The sequence below is a fragment of the Impatiens glandulifera genome, chromosome 4 (genome assembly GCF_907164915.1).
Source record: "Impatiens glandulifera chromosome 4, dImpGla2.1, whole genome shotgun sequence".
Taxonomy (NCBI): Eukaryota; Viridiplantae; Streptophyta; class Magnoliopsida; order Ericales; family Balsaminaceae; genus Impatiens; species Impatiens glandulifera.
This window is the reverse complement of record NC_061865.1, coordinates 33,513,559-33,530,020: the sequence shown is the minus strand read 5'-3', so window position 1 is coordinate 33,530,020 and position 16,462 is coordinate 33,513,559. Positions and strand designations below refer to the sequence as shown.

The 16,462-nt window shown below is 34.9% G+C and overlaps 1 protein-coding gene and 1 pseudogene across 2 annotated transcripts; one reads left to right on the top strand and one right to left on the bottom strand.

The window, feature by feature from the left end:
- Positions 1-82: 82 nt before the first annotated feature.
- Positions 83-10,592, bottom strand: LOC124935049 (annotated as a pseudogene).
- On the top strand, positions 1,625-3,942 carry LOC124934295 (ubiquitin domain-containing protein 1-like). 2 transcript variants are annotated; one of them, XM_047474800.1, is made up of 4 exons: positions 1,625-1,812; positions 2,749-2,868; positions 3,403-3,522; positions 3,603-3,942. In XM_047474800.1, the coding sequence occupies exons 1-4, from the start codon at positions 1,776-1,778 to the stop codon at positions 3,665-3,667; spliced, it is 342 nt and encodes a 113-aa protein (XP_047330756.1). In that variant the 5' UTR covers positions 1,625-1,775; the 3' UTR covers positions 3,668-3,942. The 2 variants fall into 2 exon arrangements, with proteins under 2 accessions (XP_047330756.1, XP_047330755.1); XM_047474799.1 differs by having other exon boundaries at positions 1,628-1,812; positions 2,746-2,868.
- Positions 10,593-16,462: the final 5,870 nt, after the last annotated feature.

Genomic DNA, 16,462 nt, shown 5'->3' with positions numbered 1-16,462 from the left:
AAGTTATAATATAATCCCAGTATCTCTATTATAGAGACCAACCACCCTACCATCTCGGGAAGAATTAGTCTGCAGTCCAACTCTACTCAATAACCTCCCTTACTTTCCTATTGTACTCGTGTTTGTTTTCGTTGAACATCCTTGCAGCTTCTGATTTGGAAGGTGAGTTTGGGTTCGGGTCACAAAGCAATGACTGCAGAAAAAATAGAACCCTTATAAGTTTCGATGTAATCCTGATCAGATGCTATCCATGACTCATGTTGTTGTTAGCAATGTATCTAATTAGGTATAACTTTTGTTTTTTTTAGTGTAAGCTAGGTTTAGTTAGTTCCAACTTCGAACCAGACAAACTCATACCTGGATGGAGGTAAGTATAACAGCTACATCATAGATTGGGCTCCATTGATTTTGGAGAATATCCAAACAAATACTTCCATCTACATATACTGGCAAATGGACAAGGGAAAAGAAGAACAAACTTTTAAGATTACCACAAACAGGTATGTTATGATGCATACATATCATAATTCAAATAATGGAGATGAGAATCTAGCAATAAATTTGTGTATATTGTTCAGACTAAGTTGAAAAAAGTGAAAAATCTGACCAAAATTTTGTTTCCAAATGAACCCATAGTATAATATTTAAGATACTTTAATTGATTGAAACCATATTGTTCTGTGACTTACTATTTGGACGAAACATGCGAGAAATAAAGCGAACTGTTGGTGGCTGATTTGGATAGTCCTCATTAAATTGAAGACTCAACTTAAACGTACCTAATGAAGAAAGAAAAAGAATAATTCATTCATGCCAAAGAAAGCAGACAACCAAAACCAAACAAATCATTAGAAGGTAACCTTTCTGGCAGAAAATAGCAAGAATTGATGCCATGTTCAAACCTGTTTCGAAATAAAACTATTATCTTTACTTACCTCCATCCCATTAAGTATCATCAGGTCTGAAATTAAAAGGTAAACAAAGTTAGAAAGATACTATCAATCGAGACACCGTAACAATGAAATGCAAGTACTAACTATAAATGGTCTGGGTGCGTCAATCGGTTGCGTGACGCAACTGCGTGACGCACCCGTATTTCGTCGCCGGTGACGTTTAGCTAATTAATCTCTAATCTCTAAACCCTAACAATAAATGCGAAAGAAATAAAGGAAGGAGGAAGAATACCAGTAATAGCGGAGATCTCCTTCGTTGGGATTCCGATGTCTTCGTCGGGGGTCGTCGTCGGGGGTCGTCTTTTTAGAGAGAAGGAGGAGAAGGGGAGTATGAGAAGTGAAGAGAGAGAAAAGAAAGAAAGAAATGGGAAAAACTGGAAATTTTTTAATTATATAGTAAGGTTATTGTGGACTTTTCACAATGCACTCGGATGCTTCACGCAACTGAAGGATGCGTGACATAATAGGGGCATTTTCGTCAGAAAAAAAAAGGTGAACAGCGTTATTTAGGCCTGTTTTTATGGTTATTTGCTCAAATTTCCCTTTTGAAGAAGTTGAATGACCAGGAAGGTTACTAATATATATATATTATATTTATATTTACACAGCTGGAATTTTATATGGGCATAGCTGTCTTTGAAACGCGATACAATTCCGATCCCACAGAAACCCATCAACACTCAAACCCCCCATTCTTCATTGCATTTTTGCAACTGCACTTCCCTCTTTCTCCGCAGAAACGGCGATAGCTTCCAAATTCTGTCTCCGTCGCCGGACGAATCTGCTGGAGATTTGTCTTTGATCGAATCTTCGACAAGAGACATGGGTTGTGCTGGATCCAAGCGTTCCAAAGGAGATGGTCAGAAACTGATTCATTTATTTCTGGATTTCTTCGATTTTATTGATTCTTAGTTACTTAACATTAAAATCATTTTTTAATCTAATGGAGTACTAGTATGTTTCTGATGATCTTTGATTGATTTAGAATAGTTCTTACGATTTAGCAGATATATTGCAGATAGTTTAGTCAATCAGTCGTTTGAAGAGACAAATAGAAAAGACTGTTATGATGTATAAAGCTTGATCTCTAGATTACTTATCTTTAAATTTGTTACATGGACTTGTTGCTTTACATGTTGATTCATTCATTCTGGGATTTCCATCTTCTTTCAGTAAAATTGAAATGCATTTTGTTAATTGCTCTTTGTTTCCCTCATTCACAAGTCTCACTATTCTTTATACTTTTGATTTGCAACATTCTTACTCTAATCACAAGTGAACAACTTTGGCTGTAAATAAAACAGGATTATGGGAATTGGTAGTTGTGAACTTTTCTTTTGTTGAAATGTGTAGATTTATGAACAAATCGATTATTTAATCTTTTTAATAAATGAATAATTCCTTTTCATTGATTCTAATCTTTTAGCATTCCAACATGTTCTATTATGGTTAATGTTTATTTCCTGAATTACTTTTATTTTTCATTCTATTTGATGTCTAGATTGTTCTTGTTTTCTAGTAATTAGATCCTTCATTTTTCTTCTTCTCTCTGTGAATAATTTCTTCATTTTGTAGATTGAATTTGATTAAATGATAATATATTGGGATTATCTATGAACTGTTTGGTAATAATGCTTTGGGAAACTCTTTAATGTATATAATGAAAGTTACTTTCAGTGGTGAAGTATTTAGTTGAGTGTTTGGTAAAAAGTTTTTGCTTTTTCCTTGACTGTTTATGATCATTATTATTCTTAAATCAAGGGTTTTTCTTTACTGGCTATTTTAATTGCAGAAGCTAGCAAGAAAATAAGAAAGCCAAAGCCTTGGAAGCATACAGAAGCAATAACAAGGGAGCAACTCATACAGATGCGTGATGAATTCTGGGACACGGCTCCTCATTATGGTGGCCGAAAAGGTAATTTTGTTTGATCACTGTTTTCTATCTCAAGTACAATAATAATGGTTAATGTTTGTAGAAAAGTATCCTGCTTTCTGAAAAAACAAGTTCATTTGGATTGGAAAGTGATATTTTCCCCAAATTTTGAATAATCTCTATGTCCCATTCAGAAGTCGTCAAACTGTTGTTGAAAGATATTACTATTTCGTTTGGATTGGGAAGTGATGTTAGTTTGTTTTTAATAAAAGAATTTCCCTTACATTTGTTTCGGTAACTATAAACTTAATATCTGTTTTATTTTTAAATGTTACAATGATAAACAAATATATTAAATATTTTACATTCTCAAGATGAAAATCTGTAAATCAATTTGAATAATGAATTGATTATTGATCCAAATTCTTTTCTAGACAAGTGGGGTGTCTCAATAAACATCCCAAACCTATATTTATCCGGATCGAAATCTAGATTACTAAATTAATACTTACAAGGCCCATTGAAAGATTTAGTTCTTACTATTAATACATAATTTTGTTGCTGTGTGTTTATCAGAGATATGGGATGCACTACGAGCTGCTGCCGAAGCAGATATAACATTATCTCAAGCAATAGTTGAGAGTGCAGGCATTATTGTTCAATCTGCAGACCTGACCATTTGCTATGACGAGAGAGGTGATTTTACGCGACTTTCTTCTTTCTGGGATGTCTTCCCTTTTAATATATATATTTTTTTCAAATTATTTTGGATGCAGGTGCAAAGTATGAATTGCCCAAATATGTTTTGAGTGATCCGACAAACTTGATCCAACAAACTTGATCCATGAAAGACAATCATTCACTTGAAGACTGTATATTGTGTAAAGTAACCCTTGTAGACTGTGTTTTGTGTAATCTCTCACAAGTGTTCCAACTGCTCACAATTTGTGTCAGTGCTCAATTCATGAATTGTTTTTGTTTCAAACGAACAGCCAACTGCTCAATCTATGGGTTATTTTTGAGGCAGTTCTAATTGGGTTATGTACTACTAGTCTACCAGTATAAATTTCTTTACTATATGTTCTTTAATTTACCCGTGGATGAATTTATATAACTGTTTTTAACTGTTTTTCTTTACTATTATTATTATGGTAAAAGTTATTATTTAAAATGTTTGTATATTTTGAGGCCTCGTGGCAATAATGTATGCATCATTTGCAGAACTTATCATGGTTGTCCTTTTTTATTAATCACTTCTAATTTCCATTGAGGTTATTTTGAGTTTTAATGTTTAATTTGGGAATACATTTTTTTTGGATTTCTTATTTAAATGTGAATTTAAATGAGTTCACATTTAAAAATTAAGTGTTTTTTTAATTTAAAAAAAAAAAATAAGCACAGAACTTTATTTCCCACTAATTTAAAATTTTATTAACTCAGTCCATTCCAAAATGTTTTTCATACCACCAATATTTAGTTGGTTTGTAATGTTCCTTTATTACGGACCAATCAAAACTCAGCAACATTATTATATTAATAAATTAAAACTGGGTTGAAAGGAAGAGATAACCCGGAACACGTATTTTATTCCGGGTTCAGAAGAAGCGAAAATAAGTGAAGCCTTCGGTTCACTCCGTTTTACATGACCCATTGAAGAGACGGTCTACACCGTTTTATATTAGGTTGTCCATGTAAAACTGATTGACATATATTCACTATTGAGTGAAGCGAACTTCATTTGACTCTAATTTATAAATTATATTTATAAATTTTTTTGTGATGTATTTAAATGATTAAATAATAATTCATATAATTTTATTTCTGATATATATAAAATAATAATTATAAATTAATATAATTTTATTTCAAGATTTGTTTAAATTAATAATCATAAATTATGTGATTTGAGATTTTTAAATTAATTTTTATGAATAATTATAATTATATTTTGTAATTGTGATATATTCAAATGAATTACCTAGTAAAGTTGGTGAAGTTTGCTTCATTTCTATCAGCGCTGTAAATATTGAGTGAAGCAAGCTTCCCTAGGTAGTGCTTGTTTCACTCATTTGAGCGCTGTAAATACCCATGTGAAGTTTGCTTCACCGGGTAATGCTTGATTTATTTATTTTTATTCTTTTTCAGACTTAAATGAAGAAATAAATGTTTTTACATGAACGTATAAATGTGTTTACATAAATGTGTTAGTGGTTTTACATTAACATTTTTATATATTTAATTTATAATTATATAAAATATAAAATAATTTAAATTATATTTTTTAAATATCTTACAAATAAATTTTAAAATATTTTGTTTTACAAATTCTTTTAAATATATTACAAAAAAAATTAAATAATTTGTTTTACAAATTCATTTAAATATATTTACAAAATTATTTAAATATCTTTCAAAAATAATTAAAAATATGTTGGTATATGTATATGTTTAATATATAATTATATAAAATTTTAAATAATTTGTCAAAATATATTTCAATACATTACAAACAAATTTATACATATTTAATATATAAATATATACATTATGAAATAATTTGTACAAATTCATTTGAATATATCACAATTACAAAATATATTTATAATCATTCATAAAAATTAATTTAAATATCTCAAATCCCATAATTTATTATTATTATTTTAAAAAGATCTTGAAATAAAATTATATTAATTCATAATTATTATTTTATATATATCAAAAATAAAATTATATGAATTATTATTTAATCATTTAAATACATCACAAATAAATTTATAAATATAATTTATAAATCGAAGTCAAATGAAGTTCGATTTACTCAACAGTGAATATATGTCAATCAGTTTACATGGACAACCTCATGTAAAATTGTGTAGACTGTCTCTTCAATTGGTCATGTAAAACGAAGTGAAGAGAAGAAAGCTTCACTTCTTTCCGTTTCTGCTGAACCCAGAATGAAATACGAGTTTCTGGTTCTCTTTTTTTTTCAACCCAATTTTAATTTATTAATATAATAATGCTGCTGAGTTTTGATTGGTCTGCAACAGGGGAACACCCTCATTCGGTAACAGAAGATCTCATATAGGTTTGTAGAAGATTTTATAAGAAAAAGTTTGACTACGTAGCAGACAGGACAATTTTTTATCTATCCATGTTTCAATACTTTTTCCCTACACTTTTTATTCTCTTTCTCAAAATACTCATCTTTCTCTAAACATATTAATAACCTCACTAATTACTTTATTTTATAAATATAAAATATATAATTAAAATTAATAACTATAATAAAATATTTTACACTAAAATAAAAATACATTACATACACTTTAAAATAAATATATTAAATAAATTAAAAACCAAATACTTTATATAAAAAATAATATATATAATTTAATTGGCTGAAAAATAAAATAATTTATCTTTTTCCTCTATTTATTTAAATTTTTTTTTTCTTTTTCCTCTATAACTAGTGAGTGTACTAGGAGTCGATCTGCTGTCCCACTTTAATGTCCCAAACGGTGTCCCATTTTAAAAACGACGTCGTTTTAATTTATGTAAACGGAACCGACTCCGTTGTCCCACTTTAATGTCCCAAACGGTGTCCCATTTCAAAAACGACGTCGTTTTAATTTATGTAAACGGAAAGTGAGTATCCGTCTAAACAACCTCATTCTTAAACGCTATCTTCATATCTCTCTTCTCAAATTATTAGCTTTCATATTCATTAATCTCATTCTCTTAAAGAGATTCAAAGCTTCATTAGGTCAATTTTCTTGAACAAACCCAAAAATTAATGCATTCTAACATACAATATCCTTCACACGCATTTCATCGAACACCTTATTGTGTGGAATTAAGATACCCTGTTTTAGCATATACATCAAGCAAAGTTGTCTGTAATAAGAAATCAAGTTCGAATCCGAACCTTAGAAGATGAGAATGAATACGGTAGCTTTTACACGAGCTAAGGATTAAGTTCGTATCTGAACCTTAGAAGATGAGAATGAATATGGGTAGCTTCTACACGAGCTAAGGAACGAGCGCATACTTTAAGCGCTAAGGAACAAGTCAAAACCTCTGGGTTTTGGGGGACACGGGATAAATCGAGGTAAAGAGAAATTGCATTTTTGGTTTTTTCGCTATGAGCGAACCGTAGATGATGGCATTCCAATCATTGGTTGTTGGTAATGGGATTTTGCGGAAGATGACGACGGTATAATGTAGGCTGACGGAGGCGGAAGCAGCACAGGGGTTGAGGAGATTGGATCGGTAGGTGTAGAGACGGAAGATTCATGATATTGGTCCGAGGGTTTAAGTTTGAGGTTTGTCTTTGGAAACAACGAGAAGAGATAGAAGAAGGATGGTGATATGTCATTTAGACGGACACCCACTTTCCGTTTACGATGTGAAACTCTTTTTTTTAAATAAATTAAAACGACGTCATTTTAGATATGGGGCACCGTCACCGTTTGAGACAATAAAGTGGGACAACAGATCCGAGCTCAGTGTACTATGTCATTCTTTCTATCATTCTCTTCCCCAAATTCACTTCCATATAATTCCTTATAAGTAAAAATAAAATTATATAAATATAACATAGAATATATTATATATAAAATACAAATTTATATAGATTTATTTGTTCGGGTAGAAAATAGAGTCGTAATAATTTTTTATTTCACATATTGTGCCATGTTGTTTGACATGATACCTAGATTTGAAATGGTATATTGAATAATGCCACAATTTATCAAACACATTTTGAGAAATTTAGAAATATTAGTTTAACTCTAATCTTAATCAAGCATATTGGACGTTTTAACTCATAAATAATTTCATGAAGAAAAAGAAATAAAAAGCGTGGTTAAATTGATCAAAGTTTGCGTATTTGAACAGAAATAGACCACCCTCAAAAAGTGAGAGTTTGTGGATGATGTAGACAAAAAAGACATATACAACGGAGTTTGCAATCGACTTAACTCATTTTATTTTATATAATATTTATTATATACTTTATTTTCTATTTACAAAAAATTTATTTAATGTATCTTATTTTAATGTTTATGTAATTTAATTTATTTTAATGTACAACTATAATTCCGGAATCATGTAACTTATCACGTGTCGGTGGACACGTGGTAATACGGGGCCTAGGGTGGCTCGAGGTTCGATGGTTTTAACATTGGTTTGTATGTCAGACATCTTTTAAAATAATACATTATTTTAATTTTTTTTGATAGTACCTACCCATTTTTAAAATTAATTATGTAAAAATAATTAATTAAATTCAAATTTTAATAATCTAAGGATTTGTTATAATCAAATGACGATTTGATTTTTTTTTATGAAATTTGATGTAAATTAATTAAACATAATTTATTTGTGAAAAAATATTTATTTAAAGACAGAGTCGCCAATTAATTTTAAAAAAATCAATAAAAAGTGTACATATACAAACGTGTTTTGGCACTAGAGTTTCGTTTGGTTTGAAGTTTGGTGATAGTCAAGAAAATGTTTTCACGCTTCATCCTCCGTACCCGTTCGAAAACAATGTCTACTTATAAAGTTGGCTTTTGAAAATCGGTAGTATAATGTTTGAGTTTTAACTAATTATTCTTCCAGTCCTAGTTATACTTCTAGGTTTAGAGTTATTTGAAGCATTGAAATATTAATATTTACATGTTGGTACTAGTTGTAGATGAAAACTATGGTGTAAATAACTAAAGAATATTAATCATTTTTAAAGTCATTAGGGTTTAAAAATAAACACAAAACAATCCCTTGTTGAAATATTTTTGTGGAAATATCCAAAAATATTTAAAATACATTTTCTAATTTTTTGGGATTTTTAGAAAATGATTTGGAGTTCCAAAATTATAAAAAAAAATTTGGTTTTTAAAAGTGGAACCAAATAGGCCTTAGGACCAGAGTTCTAATGTCTCCGATTTTATCGGTTGGGGTCCGAAGACTCTCGGTCTAGGATCGGGAGCTCTCGGTCTGAGAATCGGAGTTTCTCGGTCAAGGTGCTAAGGACTCTCGTTCCTTAGCTAATCTTACCGATCTAGTTACAAAAACCTATTGGCCTTGGACTAGTTTGGGGCTAGGTTTCTCGATACTGGTGTATAAACCTCTTGGTCCGGGGCTAGCTCTAGGCTACGTTCCCCGGTCCTTGGTCTCGGGAGACTTGGTCCTATGTCTGGGATTCTCGATCCCAGGGTTAGACCTTACGGTCCTAGGTCTTGGGAGTCTTGGTCCCAAATTTGGATTTCTTGGTCGTGAGTCATGGGAGTCTCGGTCCTAGACCCAAATTTTATTGATCCTAGGTAAGAATCCTTGGTCAGATTCATCGGTCTTGGCTCAAGAACATCGATTCTAGGTCTCGATCCTAACTCAAGAACATCGGTCCTAGGTCTCGGTTCTGATATATTTTTATCGGTCCTTGGTCTTGGTACGGACCAAGGATTCTTGGTCGTATTTATCAATCCTAGGCTAACAAGCCTCGATCCTCACGAACAAAATGATTCCATTTTTAAAATTCATTTTTTAGCTCTAATACTTTAATCCAAGATCTTTGTAGCTTCACAAATCTCCCAAGAGCATGTTGATCATCATCTCATGGTATGGATCGAAATGGATGATGATCAATTTGTTCAAAACAATTTATGATAAAAATCGGGTTTTTAATTTTAAGGTTGTTTTGAAGTAATATAAGTTATACAATAGCTTCTTTATATCACATTGATAGGATCGGGATCGCCGATAGAGGACCAAGGTCCGACTAAAGGAGAACGCTTACACACTCACAACGGTTGGCACAAATCCGATTAGAGATTAATACTGGTCTCAACACCACACAAACTGTCACAAACTCTTGAACCGGGTTCAAGGGCGGAAATGTTTGTTTTAGCCTGAAGTAACACACACAAATTAGACAGAAATAAGAATGAAGAAGGATCAGTTGAAATAATGAAGGGTCGGTTCGGATAGTAAAATGACCGGAAAGAAGAAAGAACACAACACAAGGATTTTATGGATGTTCGGAGATAAAGCTCCTATGTCACCCATTCTTCTCAAACAAAGAGAAGGATATTCACTAGGAATATTCAAACACACAATATAATCTATTAAATGATCAAGTCTTATTTACTACTTGATATTGACTTACAACACTTCACATAGAATAAGAATTGTACTACACTGGATAGTATGTAAATACAAAGAAAACTTAACGCTTCTAAAAGAATAAATCAATTGGTTTCTCACTTGATAGCTGTGTAACTTGATATGAGAAAAACTGTTATTACTGCTTTCTTCGGCTTCTCCTTTTATTATAGAAATATGAAACCGGTCATATTTCTCTCTCTGATTTATTGGTCAAAAGGAGCAGCATTGCGTTAAATGCGGTTGAGGCTTCCCAAAGCATGAGACAACCGACCAGTTTTGTCTTTACTTGAATTTAACATTCTGGCGGTTTTGACAGTTACATGCTCCTAGGAAGTTGCTTTTGGACTTATATCAAAATGGGTAACTGCACACTTGATAGTCTTCTGCTGCATGTTGTCTGTTCAACAGAGTTGTACCAAAATGGCAATGACATAGTCTAAACCTTTGAGATATTCCTTCTGTACATTCCCAAAGAGATCTCTTTGCACCAAAATGTCAACTGCCAACCTTTCCACATCTTTAATTTTGTCTTTGAATAATCTGCCCGTTGAAAATGTACGTTGACTTAGGATTTTCAAGAAGTTGAACCAACCGGACGTCATCGATTGACCAGTCCTACCGAAAAGTAGCGACCGATCAAAGGAAAGGATTAAGTTGAGTCGAGCCGGTCTTCTGAGGAGATCAGCCAACAGTTTGTGCCGCTTTAGAGGAATCAGTTTGACCGACCAATTGAAAATATGACCGCTCTTTTTTTTCATACACAAAAGATTGAATTTGATTAAGTTCTTTAGATAGTTAATTATTTATTAATTAACTATCTAATTTATCTAACAATTTTTCATTTTTTGATTATTTAAGTTAAATATTCAAAATCCTGTAATCGTTCGCCGGTTTTAAAATATTTATATTGCTTGGCCGGTTATCAGAAAACGGTTTGATTTGAAGATAAAATTTTGAGGAAAAATTTTGTATGAAAATTTTTGTATTTTATCAATTTCTTCCTTATAATATTTTTAATTTAAAAGTATCAAAACCTGTAATTTGAAACTGAAACTGAATAATTTGAATTTCCAAAATATTTCATAAATACCCAAAAATATTCATAAGTTCGATGGCCCATTTCATAAAGAAAGAGATTTAGTGGCCCTTTCATCTGGCTCGGTAAAGTAGCATATTGCGAAACTCTTTCCCGATGTAGTGGGATCAACATTTGTTCGGGAGCCGCTTGCCGCTTGACTAGAGAAACCGCTTGACTGTGGGGGTCTTGTCGGTTGGATAGGAACATGGAATGCATGAGTTCTTTGACTCTGAACTAAAGTTTCAACCGAATCTCCACGAGTTCCTCGGTCTGATCTGGCACTTAAAGGGATAGACAGAATTAGTTCTGCCCGGATCGGTCGAGATGAAGATCTTGATCGGTGTTTTCTTGGGTTCAATAGTTCACCATCCTCTTCTTCTTCTTCTTCTTCTTCTTCTTCAAAGTTCAAGTTTTCTAAGACAACGACACGATTTGCAACCGGTGGAACAGTTTCCGGTTCGGTACGACCTGTTGTCGTTGCTTCTTGAGCCCTCTTTCTTTTATTCGTTTGTTCCCTTATCTTCTTAGCGATTGGAGAAGACGATTTCTCTCTTCTTTCATCGATCTCCTTTAGAATGAGTTCCTGCTGAAGATTCCGAGCCACATTCGCGTTAGAACGTTCAATTGCTTTGGCTTTCGCAAGTTCATTGGCTTGAAGCTGCCGGACAATTTCTGCATCTTTCCGCTCAGCCGCTTTGGCTTGAAGATTCCTTTCGTCTTCATCAGCTTAAGGCTTCCGGGCAGCCTCTCATCTTTTCTTATTCGTTCTTCTTCAGCAATCTCTTTGGTCTTTGCCAACTCATATAATTGTATAGAGACAACCTACACCGATTCAAGGATTTGGGAGGTTACCTCATCAACATGTGCCAGCTTGAGGTCGATGGAAGTAGCCTGATCCCTTAAATCATCTACCTTGACCTCCATGGATGTCTGCCATGAGGTCATGGACTCTTGAATCACTTCCTTAATGAAAATTTTCATTTCATCCGAAAAAGGAACCACCGGTTCAACCAATTGATGTTGCACCGGAGGTTCAGAATGAACTGGAAATGATACTTCTGTTCCAGTAGGATTCAAAAGACTGTCTTCTTTAGATTTTCTTCGGTGGAGTTTTGACCGATGAATCGATTGATGGAGAAGTTGTTGCCCCATTTCGTTTTTCATTATTTTCCGGAGACTTAGAGGGAGATTTCGGTTGACTAACTTCAGATTCATTCCCTGTCGGTTTGGATGTTTGACCGAACTCAAAGTTAGATTTTTCAGGTTGTTTTCCATTCCAGTCAGCATCTTCTTTTCCAGCCGGAGAAGGGGTAAACAATTTAGCATTCCCTTCGGTTGCATCTTCATACTTTGAAATTTCGGCTTGAAGTTCTACTTCAACAATTTTCAAAGTGTCCAGCACGACCTTGTCCACTCCGGTTACATCACCTATAACAATGTACCTTCGATTTATATTGTCAATGGCTGAGGACAACACCTTCAATTTGGTGTTTGCTTCGACCAGCTTTGGTCTTGTCATGGAGACCGATACAGATAATGTTTTGGAAAGATCAAGCATTGTTTCTTCCAATGAGATCATTGTCGACCACTTGCTCTCTTCAAGACATTTTGGGAGCATGTCCTTAAAGTTGACCTCCGCCTTTATTTTCGCCCATTCATAGTAATGATCGAATAATAAATATGCCCTCTCTTCAATCATTTTGAGGACATTATCCACAAACCTTTCGGCCTCAACATTGACCATGTGAGAATCCGGAATTTCAGAATCCGGAATTGTATTATCAGCCGCCTCCTTAGGAGTCGTGTTTTGATCGATTCCAGTTGGAGGATTTTCCTCATTGACCGGACCGATTGTGTCTTTCCTGGTATGATCGCTCTAATGCACCGGAGGTTGTTCAGTCACTATTTCTTCTTCTTCACGTTCGTCCGACTTATCGACCTCATTCGCAAAAATTGCCTGATCAGTTTCAGCAGTCTGACCGGTTTCAACAATTTTACTCATCACATCGGTTTCAGCAAACCGATTGACCTCATTCACAACATCGTCAATCATTTCCGAAGTTCTTGGTTGAGCCTCTAAAGCCGTAGGGCCAACCAGTTGCACAACAGAATCCCTAGATGCAAGAATAGTAGTGGGATTAGGAGTATTTACCTTAGTGAAGGATGTTTCCTTGGATTTTGATCGGCCGGTTGCGCTGGCCGTAGACTCGGCATAGATTTTTCAGGTTGTTTTCCATTCCGGTCAGCATCTTCTTTTCTAGCCGGAGAAGGGGTAAACAGTTCAGCATTCCCTTCGGTTGCATCTTCATACTTTGAAATTTCGGCTTGAAGTTCTACTTCAACAATTTTCAAAGTGTCCAGCACGACCTTGTCCACTCCGGTTACATCACCTATAACAAGGTACCTTCGATTTATATTGTCAATGGATGAGGACAACACCTTCAATTTGGCGTTTGCTTCGACCAGCTTTGGTCTTGTCATGGAGACCGATACAAATAATGTTTTGGAAAGATCAAGCACTGTTTCTTCCAATGAGATCATTGTCGACCACTTGCTCTCTTCAAGACATTTTGAGAGCATGTCCTTAAAGTTGACCTCCGCCTTTATTTTCGCCCATTCATAGTAATGATCGAATAATAAATATGCCCTCTCTTCAATCATTTTGAGGACATTATCCACAAACCTTTTGGCCTCAACATCGACCATGTGAGAATCCGGAATTTCAGAATCCGGAATTGTATTATCAGTCGCCTCCTTAGGAGTCGTGTTTTGATCGATTCCAGTTGGAGGAATTTCCTCATTGACCGGACCGGTCGTGTCTTTCCTGGTATGATCGCTCTAATGCACCGGAGGTTGTTCAATCACTATTTCTTCTTCTTCACGTTTGTCCGACTTATCGACCTCATTCGCAAAACTTGCCTGATCAGTTTCAGCAGTCTGACCGGTTTTAACAATTTTACTCATCACATCGGTTTCAGCAAACCGATTGACTCATTCACAACATCGTCAATCATTTCCGAAGTTCTTGGTTGAGCCTCTAAAGCCGTAGGGCCAACCAGTTGCACAACAGAATCCCTAGATGCAAGAATAGTAGTGGGATTAGGAGTATTTACCTTAGGGAAGGAGGTTTCCTTGGATTTTGATTGGCCGGTCGTACTGGCCGTAGACTCGGCATGGTTTTGAGGAGAAGGCAGAGGAGGATTTAACTCGGCATGAGTTCGATCATCGACAAAAGTGGGGATATGAGAGGCCTCGCGGTTATCCTGTCTGGAGGGTATGGTGGTTTCCGTCTTTTCGCTGTCGGTTTCTTCGCTAACCGGTTTCTCAAGTACCAGCCTTTTTCCTTTCTTGATCGTTTCCTTGATTTCCTTAACCTCCAGATTCTTAGCCTTTGGTTCCTTTTCCTTCTTTACTTTAGCATTACCAACTCTAACAAGACTCTTCCAAATGTTGACCGAATTTAAAACTTTGCTTTTAGGTAGAAGAATACCTGGACCGATCGGAATGTCGAAATGAAGCAGAATCTTGCCGATCTGCATAGCCTAACCTAGAGATCGATCTTTCTTTGGAGATACCATCTCGCACAGGATCTCATAAAGTATGTCGGCTCAGTTTATTTGATAACCGAGAAGGATGCCGACCATCATTTTGAACTTTGACCGGATGATGCTATCAAAGTTACCTCCCTAAGCTTGAAGCGACTTGGATACAATATCACACAGCAGCCGATATTCAAACCGCATATCACTTTTCTTACCGACGACATCCACTGGTTCACTAGTGTTGGAAATCATCAATTGGATTTCTGCTGCTGTTTCTTCAGATAAGTCGGTCGAGAAGTCGCGTCCCTCCATTGGAAGACGAAAGGCCTTGACGAAATCTTCTTCCGTTAACTCGATTTTCTTTCCTCCCACCATCGAATGAATAATGTTCTTTTTGATTTTAGCATTCTCGAAGAACACCTTAAAAGCATCCTGGTACATGATGAACGTACCGTCAAGGAAGAATTTCAGACCCGAATTCTTCACATAATCAATGACCTTCTGGACATCAGTCGTTCCGTTGTTCTTGATTTCCTGAAAATCGACTTGAACAATATGAATTAAGAGTGCGTTATCACGTCCCATAGTTAAATCTGAAAAGGCTAAGAGATCTGATAGCAAGAGAGTGCAGAGAGTGTTTAAGAGAGATGATGAATTTGTGAGTAAAATAATACGCAATAGGCCTTTATATATGTGATAGGTGTGGCGGTTGAGTCACCGAACCGTCGAACCTCCAAATAAAAATGGCGCCAAGTTTTCCCTCCAAAAGTTACGGCGGTAACTTTTTGGCGGTAAACTGGGCGGTAATTTTGAGCGGTAACTTGAAGTGGTAAGTTAATAATGTCGGTTATTAATATCTGTTTCAAAATGTTTTGTAGTGGTGTACATTTGAACCGAATGTAATAATGCGCAATAATAAAAACCATCTAAGATAAAAACATTGACATTCATAGATTGGTTAGAAAAACAAATAAAGTACAAAGAGACCTACAACAACCGGTACAAAAAGTAAGCTGGTTTGTTCATGAAATGCAAATACAAAGAGAGATAATTTCAAAACCTATCCTCAACCCTACTGATCTAGTTCTCAACCGATTCCTTGGTGAGGAGGTGGGCCGGGGACACTGGAGATCCCGGTCCCAGATTTGGGTTGAGACTTCTAAGAAGTCGGCTCAGTTGATGCATATAACCGATCCTCCTTCGAGAAGCTTGAATCATCATCTTCAAGTTATCGAAGATGATGGAGGCCTAGTTGATGGATGTGTCATAGAGGATTGAGATCATCATCTCATAAATCTTCCTGGTATAGAACTAGTTAGGTATCTGACCAATGATGGATCTTTGGATGATGTCATGGAGAAGTTGGATGTGGGGAGTGAGGTTGGATTTGTGTCCGTGGTTGTTGACTAGACTCTCAAATTTGGAGAAATAGTATGAGAATTCCTCATTCGCATTGGAGAGAGGAGGGGGAAAATCCGAAAAATCTTCGATTAGAAGATCGAAGAAGATGGAGAAAGATTCTTCAGTGATATGGAAGAAGAATCTTCCTCTTACATAGGAAACGATTGATCCATTATCTAGAACGACGACATGATTGATGAAGTCAGTAACATCCCTTTCCAAAAGAATGTCAGAACCTTACAGGAATTTTTGCAAGCTGGTGTCAACAAGATTTTGAAAGACAATGTTCCTTGTTTTGCCATCTCGAACGGATATTACCGAATTGAAGTCGATGACTAGGGATGTTCGATACATGATGAAGATATGAAGTAGAAGAGAGATCTGAGTTTTAGAGAGATACTCAAAGCAAGAATGTTGTGGTTTGGATGGAAGTGAGTTGCTCTTTAAATAG